This window comes from Mobula hypostoma, chromosome 6 (genome assembly GCF_963921235.1).
Source record: "Mobula hypostoma chromosome 6, sMobHyp1.1, whole genome shotgun sequence".
Classification (NCBI taxonomy): Eukaryota; Metazoa; Chordata; class Chondrichthyes; order Myliobatiformes; family Myliobatidae; genus Mobula; species Mobula hypostoma.
This window is the reverse complement of record NC_086102.1, coordinates 46873253-46894164: the sequence shown is the minus strand read 5'-3', so window position 1 is coordinate 46894164 and position 20912 is coordinate 46873253. Positions and strand designations below refer to the sequence as shown.

The 20912-nt window shown below is 44.3% G+C and overlaps 1 protein-coding gene across 6 annotated transcripts in view; it reads right to left on the bottom strand.

Moving 5' to 3' along the window:
- The window catches only part of dcaf6 (ddb1 and cul4 associated factor 6), a 176542-nt gene that overhangs the window by 19465 nt on the left and 136165 nt on the right, over positions 1-20912 (bottom strand). For all 6 annotated transcript variants that reach the window (XM_063050755.1, XM_063050753.1, XM_063050754.1 and 3 more), the window contains 2 exons: positions 9063-9201; positions 8810-8966 (listed from right to left, as the gene is read on the bottom strand). In XM_063050755.1, coding sequence (XP_062906825.1) covers positions 8810-8966; positions 9063-9201 — 296 coding nt within the window. The remainder of the gene's footprint in view (positions 1-8809; positions 8967-9062; positions 9202-20912) is intronic.

The following is a 20912-nucleotide window of genomic DNA, read 5'->3' as shown; positions in this document are numbered from 1 at the left end:
TTGGAGGCAAAGTTAATGAAGTCAATGAGCTCAGCATGCGTGCAGGAAGCAGCACCAATGCAGTCGTCGATGTAACGAAGGAAAAGTGGGGGACAGATACCAGTATAGGTTTGGAACATGGATTGTTCCACACAGCCAACAAAAAGGCAGGCATAGCTGGGACCCATACAGGTGCCCATGGCTACACCTTTAGTTTGGAGAATGACGCCACACTCAGGTTGGAGGAACAACACCTTATCTTCCTCCTGGGTAGCCTCCAACCTGATGGCATGAACATTGACTTCTCTAACTTCCGTTTAATGCCCCTCCTCCCCCTCGTTCCCCATCCGTTATTTATTTATTATTATAATATATAAAATATACACACACACACACATATATATATATAAAATACACACACACATATATATATATATACACACACACACACACACACTTTTTCTCTCTCTCCTTTTTCTCCCTCTGTCCCTCTCACTATACTCCTCTGGGCTTCATCCCTCCCCCTTTCTTTCACCCTAGGCCTCCCGTCCCATGATCCTCTCATATCCTTTTGCCAATCACCTGTCCAGCTCTTGGCTCCATCCCTCCCCCTCCTGTCTTCTATCATTTCGGATCTCCCCCTCCCACTTTCAAATCTCTTACTAGCTCTTCTTTCAGTTAGTCCTGACGAAGGGTCTCGGCCCAAAACGTCGACTGTACCTCTTCCTAGAGATGCTGCCTGGCCCGCTGTGTTCACCAGCAACTTCTATGTGTGTTGCTTGAAATTCCAGCATCTGCAGATTTCCTCGTGTTTGGATCATTAAGCATACAAAGATTACACATTTCTGCATATGTATTATAACTATCTGTTTCCAGTGCACCTCCCAAACTATTCTCAAGGCTGTCAACTAAACACTTAACACACATGATTAATACAAAACATGCTAATGGAAACAATGTGCCCAAAGAATGCTCTAAACAGTGGTCCCCAACCACCGGGCTGCTAGGAAACAATATGATTTGGTGATATGAAATGATATGAGTCAGCTTCACCTTTCCTCATTCCCTGTCACGCACTGTTGAACTTGAACATCACCCCCCCCACCCCCCCATTGGCCAGTCTGCAAGAATATCGTCAATATTAAACCAGTCCGCAGTGCAAAAAAGGTTGGGAACCCCCGCTCTAAAACAAAATGATAGACTACAAACTGCATAGGCCAAATTCAACCCAGCATCCTGCCTTCACTATCAGCTCTCTATATTTAACATTTGCAGATATTCTATCCGTTCTTGAGATTCCCGCTACAAGTCAGATCAAATGCCTGAGGTTCATATTAGACATGCTCAATAACCAGTACTCAGAACAAATCTGAATTTGTGTTCTTCCTCTTTTCGGAATCTCACCCAAAAACACATATGGTTAAGGTAAATTGAAACAGCTTATTCCGATTTACATTAATGACCCAATTGTTTTCTAGACTTAGCACAGAGACATAAAGCTAGTTAACTATGGTATACATATAGACACATCAAAACATGAAGTCTAGCACTCATTTCTGCCTTTTGCAGATAGTAGTGTACAAACACAGGCTGCTTTTGAAGGTTATTGGAGCCAAGTTAGCAAATTGCCTAGGCACAGGATTCACTACAGAGCTAATAGTAAGAGCACTGGTGATCACAGATGACTGTATGCTCGCATATAATCCTGATACTTACATACAACAATCTGCTACTTTAAAGACTCAAACAAGTTTGAATGTATCCCTATCTTCTGGTCCCTTAACTTGAACATATCTCTGGGCTTTTCACATTTCAGAACACCAGAGGAAAAAAAAGTTGAACTAGCACATTCAGAAGTCAACGACACCATAACACTACAAGTGATTGTTGTAATTATTAGCTCAAATTCTGGCACTTCTTCAACAGTAAAATGTGGTTGAGGGGCAGAGAATAGAGCCGTAACAGAGAGACAGTGGGAAGAGTCAACTGAGTTTTCTAAAGGAGTGACATTATCTAAGAAAAGGTACTTATATTGGAGAAGGTCCAGAAGAGGTTGACAAGAATAATTCTGGGAATGAAAGGGTAATGTGTGAGGAGCATTTGATGGTTCTGGGCCTGTAGTTGCTGGAGTTTAGAAAAAATGAGGCAGATCTCATTGAAACCTCTCAAATATTTAAAGGTCTAGATAGAGTAGATGTGGAGAGGATGCTTCCTATAGCGGGGGAGTCTGGGACTTGAGGGCACATCTTCAGAAAATAGAAAGATGTTCATTTAAAACAGATAAAGAGGAATTTCGTCAGCCAGAAGGTGGTCATTGCCACGGAGGGCAGTAGAGGCCAAGTCATTGAGCATATTTAAAGCAGAAGTTGATTTACAAAGACAGGTGTGAAAAAAAGGGCCTGAAGGATCAATGGGGACCAACCACAATCTATTGCAGCTGCAACCATCTGGGAAACGGTACTGCAACATAAAAGCAAGGACCAACAGGCTCTGGGACAGCTTCTTCCACCAGGCCATCAGACTGATTAACTCATGCTGATTTGAGTGTATTTCTATGTTACATTGTCTGTTCTATTTATTATAAATTATTATAAATTACCATCATTGCACATTTAGATGGAGATGTAATGTAAAGATTTTTATTCCTCGTATGTGAAGGATGTAAGAAATAAAGTCAATTCAATTCAATTCGATAGGCTCTTGATTAGTCAGGGTGTTAAATGTTATGGGGAGAAAGCAGCAGAATAGGGTTGAGAGGGAGAATATATCAGCCAAGATGGAATGGTGGAACAGACTCGATGGGTCAAATGGCCTAATTCTGCTCCTATGTCTTATGGTCTTATGAATATGGATATCACCACTTGTTGCTCTTTACATATTTAAGGTATCAATTGATAATACATTATATATCAATCCTGAGGCATAAAAATACTTGTAACCATAACCAAATTTCTGGGTCAACAAATCTTAAGTTCTATGCAAAATTGAACAGAATACAACAGCCAGGGAGGGTGGAAGAGTGCCGTGACAAAAAAGTAGAAGGCATGTATTTTAATACTGACATAATTAAAGTTGTAAATCATTCAGAAATGAAGTCAGACAAACTAGTTGAGAACACAGTAACTGGGTCTGAAAAGAGATGGAGGTGAGTCAGGGCTGCCTTTCATAAGGATGCATGTGGAAACACATCCAATGAACAACAGCAAGTTTAGCATCCATCACCTGTGCTACCAATTAACTGAAATGGGGAAAGAATTTCTCAAAGAAGCAAAATGAGAAATTACTGCATTAGGTTCTCATCTCACTGGATGCAGATCAAGAGCCCTATTGGCTATATTTTCAAATAGGGAGTGTTGTTTTCAATTTCCATTCTTGTTACAGAAACAATATAATATACTGTATGCACCTCTAAATAAAACCAAAGTGTAAAACAGTTTTAAAGTAATAAACCACAAGACAGTAAGATAATTCTGCAAGTATACCTTAAGAAACTGTGCTTATTTCACCTTGCCTTTTGTTCTTTAATTTGTCTCTCATCCCATATTCCATTTGTACCATTCAAAGCCCTCGCCTACTGTCACTGGCTGAATCAAAGGTGGTGATGAACCAGCATATAGGAGAGAGATTGAAAATATGACTGAATGGTGCCACAATAACCTCTCACTAAATGTCAGCAAGACCAAGGAGCTGATTATTGACTTCAGGAGGAGGAAACTGGAGGTCCATCAGCCAGTCCTCATCAGGGGATCCGTGGTGAAGATCAGAAACTTTAAACCCCTTGTGCTACATTTTTGAGAATCTATATGCGTCCAACTTGTAAGTGCCTTAAGAAGAAAGCATTGCAGCGCTTCTAATTCCTTTGAAGCTTGCGAAGATCCAGCATGACATCTAAAACTTTGATGATGGAGAGTATATTGACTGGTTGGATCATGGCCTGCTATGGAAACATCAATGTCCTTGAATGGAAAATCCTACAAGTAGTGGATATGAACCAGTCCATCACAGACAAAACCCTCCCCACCATAGTGCACATCTACATGGAGCGCTGTCTCAAGAAAGCAGCATCCACTGAGGACCCACACCATCCAGGTCATGCTCTCTTCTTACTGTTGCATCATAAAGGCGGTACAGGTGCCTCTGAATGCATACCAACAGGGTCAGGAACAGTTATTACTCCTGAACCAGAGGGGTTAGCTTCATTCAGATTCATTCTCCATCACTGAACTGTTCCCACAACCTATGGACGCGCTTTCTCACGTTCTCAGTATTTATTGCTTACTTATTTATCTGTTTGTTTATTTCCTATAGTATGTGCACAGTTTGTTGTCTTTTGCACATTAGTTATTTGTCCATCCTGTTGGGTGCAGTTTTTCATTGATTCTATAGTGTTTCTTGGATTTAGTGTGTATACTTGCAAGAAAATGAATCTCAGGGTTGTATATGGTGACATATATGTACTTTGATAATAAATTTACTTTGACTTTTGAGCAAGAACAAAAGGTTCCAAAGAAATTCTCTACTGTTTTGCTGAGTTGGACAGTTAAGTATTTTATAGGTGCTTAGCCACTGACACCACAATCAATGTCTTTATCCCATGCCCATGCATGCATTTTAAATTCACTGAACAGTCAATCAAAATGGAATCTTCAAAGTGAATTCAAAGGAGACTGCAGACTCCGCTATTTAAGAAGGGGGCAAGGAAGCAAAATGGAAATTATAGACCTGTTAGCTTGACGTCAGTGGTTGGGAAGTTGTTGGAGTCGATTGTTAAGGATGAGGTTACAGAGTACCTGGAGGCATATGACAAGATAGGCAGAACTCAGCATGGATTCCTTAAAGGAAAATCCTGCCTGACAAACCTATTACAATTTTTTGAGGAAATTACCAGTAGGCTAGACAAGGGAGATGCAGTGGATGGTGTATATTTGGATTTTCAGAAGGCCTTTGACAAGGTGCCACACATGAGGCTGCTTAACAAGATAAGAGCCCACGGAATTACAGGAAAGTTACATACGTGGATAGAGCGTTGGTTGATTGGCAGGAAACAGAGAGTGGGAATAAAGGGATCCTATTCTGGTTGGCTGCTGGTTACCAGTGGTGTTCCACAGGGATCAGTGTTGGAGCCGCTTCTTTTTACATTGTACATCAACGATTTGGATTATGGAATAGAGGGCTTTGTGGCTAAGTTTGCTGACGATACGAAGATAGGTGGAGGGGCTGGTAGTGCTGAGGAAACGGAGAATCTGCAGAGAGACTTGGATAGATTGTAAGAATGGGCAGAGAAGTGGCAAATGAAGTACAATGTTGGAAAGTGTATGGTTATGCACTTTGACAGAAAAAATAAACGGGCAGATTATTATTTAAATGGGGAAAGAATTCAAAGTTCTGAGATGTAACGGGACTTGGGAGTCCTCGTACAGGATTCCCTTAAAGTTAATCTCCAGGTTGAGTTGGTAGTGAAGAAGGCGAATGCAATGTTGGCATTCATTTCTAGAGGAATACAGTATAGGAGCAGGGATGTGATGTTGAGGCTCTATAAGGCGCTGGTGAGACCTCACTTGGAGTACTGTGGGCAGTTTTGGTCTCCTTACTTAAGAAAGGATGTGCTGACGTTGGAGAGGGTACAGAGAAGATTCACTAGAATGATTCCGGGAATGAGAGGGTTAACATATGAGGAACGTTTGTCCGCTCTTGGACTGTATTCCTTGGAGTTTAGAAGAATGAGGGGAGACCTCATAGAAACATTTCGAATGTTAAAAGGCATGGACAGAGTGGATGTGGCAAAGTTGTTTCCCATGATGGGGGAGTCTAGTACGAGAGGGCATGACTTCAGGATTGAAGGGCGCCCTTTCAGAACAGAAATGCAAAAAAATTTTTTTAGTCAGAGGGTGGTGAATCTATGGAATTTGTTGCCACGGGCAGCAGTGGAGGCCAAGTCATTGGGTGTCTTTAAGGCAGAGATTGATAGGTATCTGAGTAGCCAGGGCATCAAAGGTTATGGTGAGAAGGCGGGGCAGTGGGACTAAATAGGATAAAATGGATCAGCTCATGATAAAATGGCAGAGCAGACTCGATGGGCCGAATGGCCTACTTCTGCTCCTTTGTCTTATGGTCTAAGTTGGAGTCTGAACAACAAACAATCTGTTAGAGGAACTCACACAAAATGCTGGTGGAACACAGCAGACCGGGCCGCATCTATAGGAAGAGGTACAGTCAACGTTTTGGGCTGAGACCCTTCGCCAGGACTAACTGAAAGAAGAACTAGTAGAGATTTGAAAGTGAGAGGGGAGGGGGAGATCCAAAATGATAGCAGAAGACAGGAGGGGGAGGGATGGAGCCAAGAGCTGGACAGGTGATTGGTAAGAAGATACAAGGCTGGAGAAGGGAGAGGATCATGGAACGGGAGGCCCAAGGAGAAAGAAAAGGGGAGCATCGGAGGAAGATATAGTGAGAGGGACAGAGGGAGAAAAAAAGAGAAAGGGGGGGAAGAATTATAGATAAATAAATAAATAAATAAATAAGGGATGGGGTAAGAAGAGGAAGTGGGGCATTAACGGAAGCTAGAGAAGTCAATGTTCATGCCATCAGGTTGGAGGCTACCCAGACGAAATGTAAGGTGTTGTTCCTCCAACTTGAGTGTGGCTTCATCTTGACAGTAGAGGAGTCCATGGACAGACATATCAGAATGGGAATGGGACGTGGAATTGAAATATGTGGCGGACAGAGCATAGGTGTTCAGCGAAACGGTCTCCCAGCCTGCGCTGGGTCTCGTCAATATATAGAAGGCCGCACCGGGAGCACTGGATGCAGTATATCACCCCAGCCGACTCACAGGTGAAGTGTCACCTCACCTGGAAGGACTGTCTGGGGCCCTGAATGGTGGTGAGGGAGGAAGTGTAAGGGCATGTGTAGCACTTGTTTCGCTTACAAGGATAAGTGCCAGGAGGGAGATCAGTGGGAAGGGATGGGGGGGGGGGGAACAAATGGACAAGGGAGTCGTGTAGGGAGCAATCCCTGTGGAAAGCAGAAGGGGGGGGAGAGAAAGATGTGCTTGGTGGTGGGATCTCGTTGGAGATGGCGGAAGTTACGGAGAGTTATATGTTGGACCTGGAGGCTGGTGGGGTGGTAGGTGAGGACAAGGGGAACCCTATCCCTAGTGGAGTGGCAGGAGGATGGGGTGAGAGCAATGTGCATGAAATGGGAGAGATGCGTTTGAGAGCAGAGTTGATGGTGGAGGGAGAGAAGCCCCTTTCTTTAAAAAAGGAAGACACCTCCTTCGTCCTGGAATGAAAAGCCTCATCCTGAGAGCAGATGCGGCAGAGACGGAGGAATTGCGAGAAGGGAATGGCATTTTTGCAAGAGATAGTGTGGGAAGAGGAATAGCCCAGGTAGCTGTGAGAGTCCGTAGGATTATAGTAGACATCAGTAGATACGCTGTAGATCAAGAAAGGGGAGGGAGGTGTTGGAAATGGACCAGGTAAATTTGAGGGCAGGGTGAAAGTTGAAGGCAAAGTTAATGAAGTCAACGAGCTCAGCATGCGTGCAGGAAGCAGCACCAATGCAGTCATCGATGTAGCGAAGGAAAAGTGGGGGACAGATATCAGTATAGGCTTGGAATATGGATTGTTCCACAAAGCCAACACAAAAAGGCAGGCATAGCTGAGACTCATAAGGGTGCCCATGGCTGCACCTTTGGTTTAGAGGAAGTGGGAGGAGCCATTATTGGTGAGACCCGACGCAGACTGGGAGACCGTTTCACTGAACACCTGCGCTCTGTTTGCCAGAGAAAGCAGGATCTCGCAGTGGCCGCACATTTCAATTCCACATCCCATTTCCATTCTGATATGTCCGCTCATGTCCTCCTCTTGCCCCTCCTCCCCTTCTTACCCCATCCCTTATTTATTTATTTATTATTTTAAAATTTTTTCCCCTTTCTCTCTCTTTTTTCTCCCTCTGTCCCTCTCACTATATCTTCCTCTGATGCTCCCCTCCCCCTCTCTTTCTCCCTAGGCCTCCCGTCCCATGATCCTCTCCCTTCTCCAGCCTTGTATCTTCTTGCCAATCAACTTTCCAGCTCTTAGATCTATCCCTCCCCTCCTGTCTTCTCCTATCATTTTGGATCTTCCCCTCCCACTTTCAAATCTCTTACGATCTCTTCATTCAGTTAGTCCTGACGAAGGGTCTCAGCCTGAAACGTCGACTATACCTCTTCCTATAGATGCTGCCTGGCCTGCTGCGTTCACCAGCATTTTGTGTGTGTTGCTTGAATTTCCAGCATCAGCAGATTTCCTCGTGTTTATGTTAGAGGTACTCAGTGGGTTGAGCAGTATATGTGAGGAGGAAAGGAACTGCCATCAGTTCAGGTTGAAACCCTGCATCAGTAATGCTCTTTCATTTTCATTTTTCAATTAAGGGTATATGGAGAGCAGCTTTTCTGCTAACCAGTACCACAGTTCCTACATGAAGGTAGTTTTTTAAATCAGAAATCAAGGCCTCATACAATACTCTCTGGAATCTCAGGTAGAGACTAAACTCCAAATTTACAATATACACCTTCACTGTCACTGCCAAGTGGAACTGGAGTTCACTGACATTAAATGTTTAACTTAAATTCACTAATCCAAGTGATGTTGATCTAGTTCAGACCATAATTTGAATAATACGAAAATAATCTGAAAATGTAATTTAGTTCTATAATTTGTTGGACACTTTACCATCTAACTTTTGCACACTCAGGTTTACCCTTCTACTACTACAGCAGAGCTGGCACCAGTTCATTATTAGTACTTCTAAAAGATATTCCTTATTTAGCAGAGAAGTGACTACTTACTTGGATCAAAAGGATGAGGCTGCAGGCAGTTCACCACATGGTTGTCAGCTTCTAATAACATCAGCAACTCAGCTGTCTGGCGATCCCAGATGAATATGTGACCACAGTCTGAGCCACTAATTACATAATAACTACCCCAGAAGTTGGCTTCTTTGATCTGAATCCAAAGACAGTCCATAATCAACGTGCATTCCAACAGCAAAAATGCCTTTTTAGTATTTTTCACAAAAACAGTTTTACAAGATTTGTTTACCATTGTTCTTGAGTTACGGTGGCCTTTGTATACCATTTTTATTGTAGGTTTTCTTATGTTTTGAGTCTCTAATTCTTCCATTTCCTTCTTTTCCTTTCTCCTTCTGAACAGCTCCTGAATACGGGCAGCTGCAGTGCGTCTTATCATCATGTGTTATAATTCAATACAAAAGTTTAAAACGGGACACAAATTAGTTGTTTACTAAATGAGAACCTTAAAAGATAATTACTGTTCTTGCCATATTTTCTCTGTTATCCAAAGCAATCATGCAATTTCAAAAAGTTCTACAGTTATATCTTGCATTAAAAACAATTCTTTTAAACTGCAAAATTGTCCTAGGGTACTTTACAAATGAGATAATTAGAAAAATGGATGGATGACATATTCTTAATGGTGATGCAGATTCTTGGCTCAAGTTATGTAAGATAATCCCAAATGGATATACTTTCTCAATGAGCAACATAATGTTTAATTTGCTACATTTACACAACAACATTGCTCAAGCTTAAAGAATCAACTGGTATAAAGCAGAATTAAACCAGTGAGTTAATGTTGTACTCCAATAGTAAGTCCATAAAATGCAATTGTTGATTATAACCTTTAAAATAACACCTTACTCAGAGCTTACAAATAAAGTTACAGTAAAGAACAGTATTTAATAGCCTCTGTATCTTTAGATAATATGGCTAAAATACAGCTTGAACTCTGATGATGAAAGTTCACAAATACATCAGAGCTGACTGCAGGAGTACTTTAGTTAGCTATTCTCCGTTCAGTTTCCCTTTGCTCAGCTTCTATCAAAAAAGAACTACTGAAAATTTCCTGTTTTGAAAGAACCCTCTTCAGATTGGTTCTGAAAAAGATGATATAGTATGTATTAATTCAGAGTACTTGAAATGTGACTTATAACTTGCATTGTAAGGGCAGATGGAAATCGGAGGCAACATGACAAATGCTTGTTATACATAATCCAGATTTCCTTCTTGGTAGTCAAACTAAGTATTTTAATGTAAGTAAAAGCAGAAGTAATGGGTGGGGGTGGTGATAGAGAACAAGTTAGTTTTAACCGTTATTCAAAACTGGGGTCCCATTTATTTCAATGGGAATTCTGGCCTGGAGATGAGAAGCAATTTAAAACATTTAGTTGTTAATTGTTTCTTAATCTTTCAATGTGTTATTCATTAATTTTATTACAGCGTTAATTGTTACAACTCATTTACATCTGTTATGATTTTTAAAATGTCTTTCAACATGATTATAGTTTTGGATTTGATGAGAGACAGTTTCTTGAGGTGCTTCATGAGAGTGACTCAGTATATATATCCTGCTCAAGTTGACTTGTTGCAGGGGCTTCATATTGCCTTGTGAATGCAATGGGTCACCTTTAATGCAAGTCTGTCTCTAATCTAGGTAATGGTAAGTGGGTGGGTCTGTGGATAGCAAGTCTGGCCAGAGAGCCAAATCCAGCTTGATTTGTAGCATGCTACACACTGCCTATCTTGGAGGCAAAGTACAGTGCACTGACACACTATAATGTCCAGGATAAACTTTCAGGTGCATGTGTATTTTGTCCCATCATTTAGTAAGGAGTAGCATGTTAATTGGAGGATTGTGGAATTGGGTAGTCAGTGATCATGAGGTGAGCCTCCAATATACTAACCCAGCATGTGATTTCGATTGATGAAGGCAGAGGAAGTAAATGCTGCCACAAGCACAATAGATTTGTTGGGCTTAGAGATAACGAATGCATGGATGTGTACTTGAGCTGCAGATGGACAAAATCTGGCAAAGTTATGGAAGTAGAAATAGGGATCTTATGACAAAGTTACAGTGCCAAACCACCAATCAAGGTCAAATAAGATGGCACGGTTATGATCAGATATAATAGTTTCAAATTGAAGGGACTGTATTCAGAACCAAGGTTAGGGAAATTGAAGTGGACAGTTTTAGTTTTTACAAAGTTTAACTGTAAGATATCATCCAAGTACTGGAGATGTCTTATGAACCATTGCTGTGGCATGGATGGAAATTTCACCCAAATTACTCAAATGTGAAGTTGTAAACACAGAAGGGACTTGTTAATAGACGCAATTAATCATACTGGTACCAAAATGGGAAATAAAATTATATATAAATAATAAAATAAAATTGCATTAAATTCAGCAACTTTGAGAGTATACAGTCCTGGGTTCAAGTTCCTCAGAAGCATGTATAGAATTTGATACAACATACAAGGGCCAATAGAAAGTCTACTCTCTTCTTCTCTTGTTGCCAGAGAAAAGCTGTTCTTTGTGAAGCCTAGGGTCGTCAACAAATTTCAGTGAAACGCAACACCACGTTCACAGTATGACCAAAACAATAGAAAAATGTCCAGCCTACATTCTAACACTTGCACTTTATTTACTGAATAATCTTTCTATTCCTAGTACTACATCTATTATGTAACCCTTAGGTTCGGTCAGCACATGTTTGTCTAGGGGAAGACAGCCTCTGGCACAGCCAAACTGAGAAATCTCACTTGTGTGGATGCTGCGTGATGTGTTGCCTGGTTACAGATCCGAACCAAAAAATATCAGACAGTACACCATATGCAATTAAACAAGTGAACTTTATAAAACATAATCTGACCATAGGGTTAGTAAAGAAAATAAAAAGAAAAAGGGCCCATTTTAATGAAACAGTCTAGTGTGCACGTTGGAGCTCACGATTTCATCCAGTCGTTTCCCATCAACCTCCTCCGAGCATCGCCGACCCTTGGACCCTCGCTCCCTCGATCCTAGTCCACTCCATCTGGCGGGCTCCACGCACGTCTTCTCACTTCATCTCTCACTGACAAAAGACCGTGAAATCCCTGCTCCCGGACCCACAAGAAAGAACAACATGTCTCTCATTGGCTAGCATACATTCCAAAGGCCCCATTATCTCTAGTCATAACCCAAACATTGCTGCTCCAGAGAAACCATTACCTCAGCAGTGGAACATTACAGAGAAGCCATTACATTAGCAGTGAAACCTTACAGAGCATTACATTCTCCCCCCACCAAATTTAGTCATGTCCTCATGACATTGGGATAATTCGCCAACCCTTCCGGCAAAACACAAAGTCCAATCCAGGTGCAAAAGGCAGTGACATAGCTCCCCCAAATGGTAAGGGTCTCATTCTGTTCCTCCAGCGCTACATAGCCCAGCCTATCCAACGGTCTCCTAATTCCCTGAGACCTCTGTACCCCCTCACCTAACTCTTCAGGTTCAGACACTACTGGGGATACTTCCTGTCTACCTGGCGAGGCCTCCTCCAACCTATCACTCGTGCCCACCTGCAACTTTGACCCCTCTATCCCGTGGCCAAGCCCCACTTCATTCCCAGCAGGGTCCTGTTGCAACCCAGGCTGCCCACAGATAGCCTCCCCCACCTCCCAACTTCCCCTGACTCAGCGAGAGAATGGCTGTAAGTCTCTTCCTCAATCAATGGGGAGTTAGCAAATGGCAGCATATACCACACATCCAGGTCCTCATCCTCTGAATCAGTATCCCTCTCAGGGGTGGGGGCCGGCCTAACCTCTCCTGCTGTGGGCCCTGCATTTCCACAGAGTCCTCTTACTAGGTGTAGGCTCCGGGTTGGGCTCTGGGTCTACCTGCACCTCTTGTCCCAGGGGCAGCAGGTGGTTCTGATGGAGAATCTTGACAGGCCCATTCCCATCCTTTGGTTTCACCCAGAAAACTGGTAGGTTTGGCATTTGACCCTCCACCATGTACAACTTAGTCGCCCAGCAGTCCGCCAATTTATGTTTCTCAGGTAGCCTTACGAGAACCTGGTCTCCTGGCAGGAGTTGGGAGAACCTCACCTTTTGATCATACCTCCTCTTATTTCCTTGATTCTGCCTGGCAGCCATGACCCCAGCTAATTCATAAGCCCTTTTCATGTCAGACACATATTTCAGATAAGTCTTTGGTGGTAAGTCACCCTCGTCAATCCCAAAACAAAGGTCAATAGGCAACCTTGCCTCGTGCACAAACATCAGATAATATGGTTAAGTATCCAGTAGCTTCATTTTGAGTACAGTTATAACTCTGAACCAGATGTCCAATATGTTGACCCCACCTGTTCTTCTTGCTGATCTCCAGGGTCCTGAGCATGTCTAGCAGGTCCAATTAAACCTCTCGAGCTGGGGAATCACCCTGTGGGTGATAGGGCATGGTCATCGACTCTAAGCACGCCCAGTAACTCATGGATGAGCCTGCTCTTGAAATCCTGTCCTTGATCACTATGTATCTGCCTGGGAAGGCCACAGTAAATGAAATACTTCTTCCATAACACTTTGGCCACCGTAGACTCCCTCTGGTCCTTGGTAGGAAAAGCCTGAGCATATCTGGTGTAGTGGTCCGTGATGACTAAGACATTCGCCTGTTGCTGGCATCGGGTTCTATTGACAAGAAATCCATACACACCAGGTCCAGTGCCCTGCACCCTGCAAGTGGGAAAGGGAGCTGCCCACGTAGGCAGTGTCTTCCACTGGATGCACTGAATGCACAACTTGCAGTATTCTTTGACCTCCGACCTCATCTGTCCCAGTCTCTGAGCAATCCATAGGTCTTTTCTACCCACAAATGTCCAGAATCATCATGAAGTGACTTCAATGCAATCCTCCGATACTTCTCCGGTAGAACCAGCTGGTAACACAGAGGTCAGTCCGGGGGTGACGTGACCCGGTGTAAGATCTGGTTCGGCAACTCCAACCGAGGCCACTCTCTCAGTAATAGAGGCACAGACGCATGTTTCGTCTTCTCCGCCAGAGTCCTGGCTTCCTTTTCGACGCTGACCAAATGATACCAATGCCTGGATCATTTCACTGAGCAGCTGCCACTTCCCCAGAACTCAATTCCGGCTGCTGATTTGTCTTCAAAGCACTCAGGTTACAGTCAACTTGGGGGAAGGCGTCATCAGAAGCTCCCAATTGATCCACCGCTCGATCCTGCCTCTCCTTTTCTTCTGTCTTCACGGTGGTGGCAAGCTGACACATGGCCTTCACCCCAGGGGCAGGAACGCTCTCCCACTCCTCATCCCTGTGCAGTTCTTCATGCACCCATTGGGACAAAGCATTATCATCATTGTTCTGGCTTCCTGGCCGGTACTTCAAGCTGAAATGATAGGTAGACAACGCTGCCAACCACCGATGGCCTGTGGCATCCAGTTTCGCCGAGGTCAGGATATAAGTTAGGGGGTTGTTGTCCGTCCTTACTTCAAACTTGGCCCTGTAGAGGTAGTCAATCATCTTATATACCACCACCCATTTTAATGCCTGAAATTCCAACGTGCATGGGACAGTTTTTCTCGGACAGTGACAGACTCTGGCTGACAAACACAACGGGTCTCAACCCGGTGCCCTGATCTTGATATAGGACACCCCCCAAGCCCTCTTGGCTGATATCCATGTGCAGTACATACGGCAATCAGGGGTCCACAAAAACCAGCACTGGCGCCTGGATCAGCAGCTCCTTCAGCAACTCAAAGGCCTCTTCACATTTTACATGCCACCTTGGTGCAAGGGGCTCTGATGGGCTAAGATACTCTCCACCCTCCCGTCCTTTTTTCCCCCTACCTTTCTTTCCCAAGGGAGGATAACCACACAGAAGCTGATTCAATGGGCAACTCACTTTTGTGTAGCCTTTCACAAACCTCCGATAGTAACCTCAGAACCCGAGGAATGAGCGCAGAGTGCTCAGAGTCGGGGGTCTTGGCCAAGTGGTCACCGCCTCTGCCTTAGCCGGATCTGTAGCTACTCCATCCCAGGAAACTATGTGCCCAACATAGCTAACAGACATTTTGCGGAACTGGCACTTGTCCAGGGAAAGTTTTAACACTTCAGATTTCAGGCAGCCGAGCACCTTCAGTAGCCTCGCTTCATGTTCCTCCAGGGAGAATCCAAACACTATAAGGCCATCCAGATACACTAATGCCTCAAGCAAGTTCATATCTCCCACCGTCTTTTCCATGACACACAGGAAGGTTGCAGGGGCTCCCGATATGCCCAGGAGCATCCTTTCGATCTGGAAGAAACCCAGGGAACATATAAATGCCGACTTCTCTTTCTCAGCCTCACTCATGGGGATCTGGTAATATCCACTCCTCAAATCCAGCACACTGAACCACTTCGCATCACTCAGACAGGCCAGCGCGTCTTCGATCCTTGGGACCGTATACTGGTCAGGGACGGTATGCCTATTCAGAGTCCTATAGTCCACACACATTCATACCTTCCCATTCTTCTTCCTGGCCACTACTATTGAGGACGCACAGGGGTTTCGGGACTCAGTGATGATCCCAGCTTCCTTCAACTTATACAAATGCTGCCAAATGTCTTCCACATCTGCAGGGGCCAGTCTTCGTGACCTTTCTCTAAAAGGGGTGTCCTTGGTCACCCGGATAGTGTGACGAGTGCTCTTCGAACAATGCACATCAAACTCGTCAGTGGAAAAGACATCTTCCAGCTTCAACATCTTCTCTGCCAACCTGCTCTTCCATTCTGCAGGCACTGAGGAGTCCCCGAAGTTGAATGGCTCAGCTGTCAACTTCCCCTCTTTTTCCAATAGTTTCTCCCGGCTTGTATCACAGGGACACTAGTCATTACTGTCACCGGGAACAGATGCGCCAGGGGCATCCCCCGCTTGAAAGAGGCCTCCATCTTTGTAGTGTTCCTGATAATCACTGCCATCCTGCTCGCATGTACAACCTAGGGCTTCTGCAGCTCGTGCCTCACCAGATCCCCAGCAGGAAATCCCGACTCTCCCTCATGGTCTTCCGGAACATTCACTGAGACAGTCTTGCCCTCAGGCACTCCAGGAATGACCCCAGATCTCCAGTCAATGGTAAATGTTTCAGATACTGATTGTAAAACAAATGATACAACATGACCTGCAACCCGGTGTCAAGTATGGCTTTAGCATAAATACCCTCTATGCTTAGCGACACACCAGAGAATGGTCCCACTAAGCCTTCAGGAATAGGGTCTTTCACTTTTGGGGGGGGTTCCTTGCCATATTGCTGGTGTTCCCCCAGAGACACTAGGCTGTTTCCTCACTGGGTCTCCTCTAAGTTTCCGACACCTCTCCCTGCTTATGTACCCGGGGGCTCAATCTCTGAGGGGCTTCCCGCTGCTCACACTCCCGCTTGAAGTGTCCCTGTTCACCACAGTTATAGCAGATGATACCGGCCGCCCCACTTCTCGCAGAATCCCGGCATCTGCAGCCCTCTGCGTAGTCCGTTCCCTTAAGGGGTCCCCCTCTCTATAAGTCCTATCATACAGAGTGTCCCCACCTGCTGATAACACCCGGGACATCTCAGTTCTCAGCTCTGCCACAAGCTCCTTTACCATCTCCTGGGATCACTTCACCACAAGGGGCTACTACCAAGGACTGTACCCGGCTGATGGAACCCTCCCGTGCCTCCGATGCATTCTCCTCCTCCTGTACCTCTCTAATCAGCTCAGCAAAGGAGGAGGGGGACACATTTTACAGGACTGTCAGAGACCCCAAGCAACCATGTCCTGGGACTGGGTGCCCTTGGCTATCTGGTCCATCCTTAACTTACCCACCTCAGCCGCATGAATGACCCCTCTGTGCTGCAAACAATTTAGCTGCCTCTCCAGCTGAAAAATGTAAGCAGAAAGCTTCTCCCCCTTCTCGACACGTTCTGAAACCCTGCCATAGCAAAAGTGCTCTCCAATGCACCCAGATAATTGGCAAGATTAGCTGAGGATTGGTGTGTTTTCACAGCTCTTACCATGTCAGCAGCCAACCCCTTCAAACTCTCAACCAATCTTTGTCACTTATGTCATCAGAGCACTGCCACTCATCTAACAACTGAGAGGTCTGCTCCACCCACGTCTCATACTCCTATTCCCCCTCGGGGCTGGGTGTTAATCCGGAGAATATCCTTATCTTCCAGTGGGGACCCTCTGCCTGTGCACTGGGCCACTTATTCACCAGAGAAGTAAGGGCTGATGCCAACTCAGAACTCTCACTCTTCACTGGGAGATGGGGACTAATTAGACATTCCAAATCCAACCAATCCTTCCACTCACTCCTCAGAAAGACTAGAACCCCATCTTTGAAGGCTCTGCCCCCAGCTACGGGAAGGTCGACTTGTGACTCGGCCCGACCCACTACCTTCTCTTCCCCCCCTGACAGTATGGACAGGCTATGGCCCCGCCTCAACTGGGGCACAGATAGAAGCAGGCAGTTCCACCGCCGTTACGTCAGTGCTAGTCTGAACTAAAACAAGGTCTGAGCCCGCCATTTTATCAAATCTTCATGCTACAACTGCAACTTTGCCAACAGCTTTAACGGTACGCAAAAATTAAATTAACAATTCATCCAGGGTATGAATATCCACCCCACTCATCACATATGCATTAATTACAGGTAACCCCACAGAGGTGCACCACTGCTCCATCCCAGCATAGGCTTAAATACACATCCCACTGGTTCAATGCTCAGGGCAATCACACAGCATCCAATGGAATCAATCCCTGAACAATATCCCCACCATTGTAACCCTTAGGTTCGGTCAGCACATGTTTGTCTAGGGGAAGACAGCCTCTGCCCAACCAAACTGAGGAATCTCATTTGTGTGGATGCTGTGTGATGTGTTGCTCGGTTACAAATCCAAACCGCAAAATATCAGACAGAACACCATATGCAATTAAACGAGTGAACTTTATAAAACATAATCTGACTATAGGGTTAGTAAAGAAAATAAAAAGCAAAAGGGCCCATTTTAATGAAACAGTCTAGTGTGCATGTTGGAGCTCACGATTTCATCCAGTCGTTTCCCATCAACCTCCTCCAAGCATCGCCGACCCTCGGACCCTCACTCCTACTCCACTCCGTCTGGCGGTCTCCACTCACATCTCTTCTCTTAATTTCTCACCAACAAAAGGCCGCAAAATCCTTGCTCCCAGACCCACAAGAAAGAACAACATGCCTCTCATTGTCTAGCATACATTCCAAAGGCGCCGTTATCTCTAGTCATAACCCAAACATTGCTGCTCCAGGGAAACCATTACCTAGCAGTGAAACATTACAGAGAGGCCATTACATTAGAAATGAAACCTTACAGCGCATTACAATTAGATAAATAAATTACTATCCAAAGATCTGTTTGAATTTCACTCCAACTGGATGATCACTCTTCAAAATAGCTAAGAGTTGCCCTTTTTCATCGAATGTTCAGTGACTGACATCCACCTGTGGATTTTACCCAGCTTACATTGCTTGTCAAGTTTCACACTGAATATAGAGGGACCAACTAGAGGGGATGCAATATTGGATCTCCTGTTGAGTTAGGACAAGTGATGGAAGTCTGTGTAGGGGAACACTTTGGTTCCAGTGATCATAACACCATTAGCTTCAACTTGATCATGGACAAGGATAGATCTGGTCCTAGGGTTGAGGTTCTGAACTGGAAGAAGGCCAAATTGAAGAAATGAGAAAGGATCTAAAAAGCGTGGATTGGGACAGGTTGTTCTCTGGCAAAGATGTGATCGGTAGGTGGGAAGCCTTCAAAGGAGAAATTTTGAGAGTGCAGAGTTTGTATGTTCCTGTCAGGATTAAAGGCAAGGTGAATAGGAATAAGGAACCTTGGTTCTCAAGGGATATTGCAACTCTCATAAAGAAGAAGAGGGAGTTGTATGACATGTATAGGAAACAGGGAGTAAATAAGGTGCTTGAGGAGTATAAGAAGTGCAAGAAAATACTTAAGAAAGAAATCAGGAGGGCTAAAAGAAGACATGAGGTTGCCTTGGCAATCAAAGTGAAGGATAATCCAAAGAGCTTTTACAGGTATATTAAGAGCAAAAGGATTGTAAGGGATAAAATTGGTCCTCTTGAAGATCAGAGTGGTCAGCTATGTGCGGAACCAAAGGAAATGGGGGATATCTTAAATAGGGTTTTTGCGTCTGTAATTACTAAGGAAACTGGCATGAAGTCTATGGAATTAAGGGAAACAAGTAGTGAGATCATGGAAACTGCACAGATTTAAAAGGAGAAGGTGCTTGCTGTCTTGAGGAAAATTAAAGTGGATAAATCCCTGGGACCTGACAGGGTGTTCCCTCGGACTTTGAAGGAGACTAGTGTTGAAATTGCTGGGGCCCTGGCAGAAATACTTAAAATGTCGCTGTCTACAAGTGAGGTGCCGGAGGATTGGAGAGTGGCTCATGTTGTTCTGTTGTTTAAAAAAGGATCGAAAAGTAATCCGGGAAATTATAGGCCGGTAAATTTAACGTCAGTAATAAGTAAGTTATTGGAGGGAGTACTAAGAGACAGAATCTACAAGCATTTGGATAGACAGGGACTTATTAGGGAGAGTCAACATGGCTTTGTGCGTGGTAGGTCATGTTTGACCAATCTATTGGAGTTTCTCGAGGAGGTTACCAGGAAAGTGGATGAAGGGAAGGCAGTGGATGTTGTCTACATGGACTTCAGTAAGGCCTTTGACAAGGTCCCGCATGGGAGGTTAGTTAGGAAAATTCAGTCGCTAGGTATACATGGAGAGGTGGTAAATTGGATTAGACATTGGCTCAATGGAAGAAGCCAAAGAGTGGTAGTAGAGAATTGCTTCTCCAAGTGGAGGCCTGTGACTAGTGGTGTGCCACAGGGATCAGTGCTGGGTCCATTGTTATTTGTCAACTATATCAATGATCTGGATGATAATGTGGTAAATTGGATCAGCAAATTTGCTGATGATACAAAGACTGGAGGTGTAGCAGACAGTGAGGAAGGTTTTCAGAGCCTGCAGAGGGACTTGGACCAGCTGGAAAAATGGGCTGAAAAATGGCAGATGGAGTTTAATACAGACAAATGTGAGGTATTGCATGTTGGAAGGACAAACTAAGGTAGAACATACAGGGTTAGTGGTAAGGCACTGAGGAGTGCAGTAGAACAGAGGGATCTGGGAATACAGATACAAAATTCCCTACAAGTGGCATCACAGGTAGATAGGGTCGTAAAGAGAGCTTTTGATACATTGGCCTTTATTAATCAAAGTATTGAGTATAAGAGCTGGAATGTTATGATGAGGTTGTATAAGGCATTGGTGAGGCCGAATCTGGAGTACTGTGTTCAGTTTTGGTCACTAAATTACAGGAAGGATATAAATAAGGTTGAAAGAATGCAGAGAAGGTTTACAAGGATGTTGCCGGGACTTGAGAAACTCAGTTACAGAGAAAGGTTGAATAGGTTAGGACTTTATTCCCTGGAGCATAGAAGAATGAGGGGAGATTTGATAGAGGTATATAAAATTATGATGGGTATAGATAGAGTGAATGCAAGCAGGCTTTTTCCACTGAGGCAAGGGGAGAAAAAAACCAGAGGACATGGGTTAAGGGTGGGGGGGGGGGAGTTTAAAGGGAACATTAGGGGGGCTTCTTCACACAGAGAGTGGTGGGAGTATGGAATGAGCTGCCAGAGGAGGTGGTAAATGCGGGTTCTTTTTTAACATTTAAGAATAAATTAGACAGATACATGGATGGGAGGTGTATGGAGGGATATGGTCCGTGTGCAGGTCAGTGGGACTAGGCAGAAAATGGTTCGGCACAGCCAAGAAGGGCCAAAAGGCCTGTTTCTGTGCTGTAGTTTTTCTACGGTTTCTATGGTTTCTATATGATTATTTTCCAGAGTTCCATAAGGCACAGGAGCAGAAATAGGCCATTCACCTTTTCAAGTCCACTCTGCTATTTCATCATGGCTGATCCTGGATCCTATTCAACTCCATACACCTGCCCTCTCACCATATCCCTGATGCCCCAACCAATCTGAAATTTATCAGCTTCAACTTTGAATATACCCATGGAC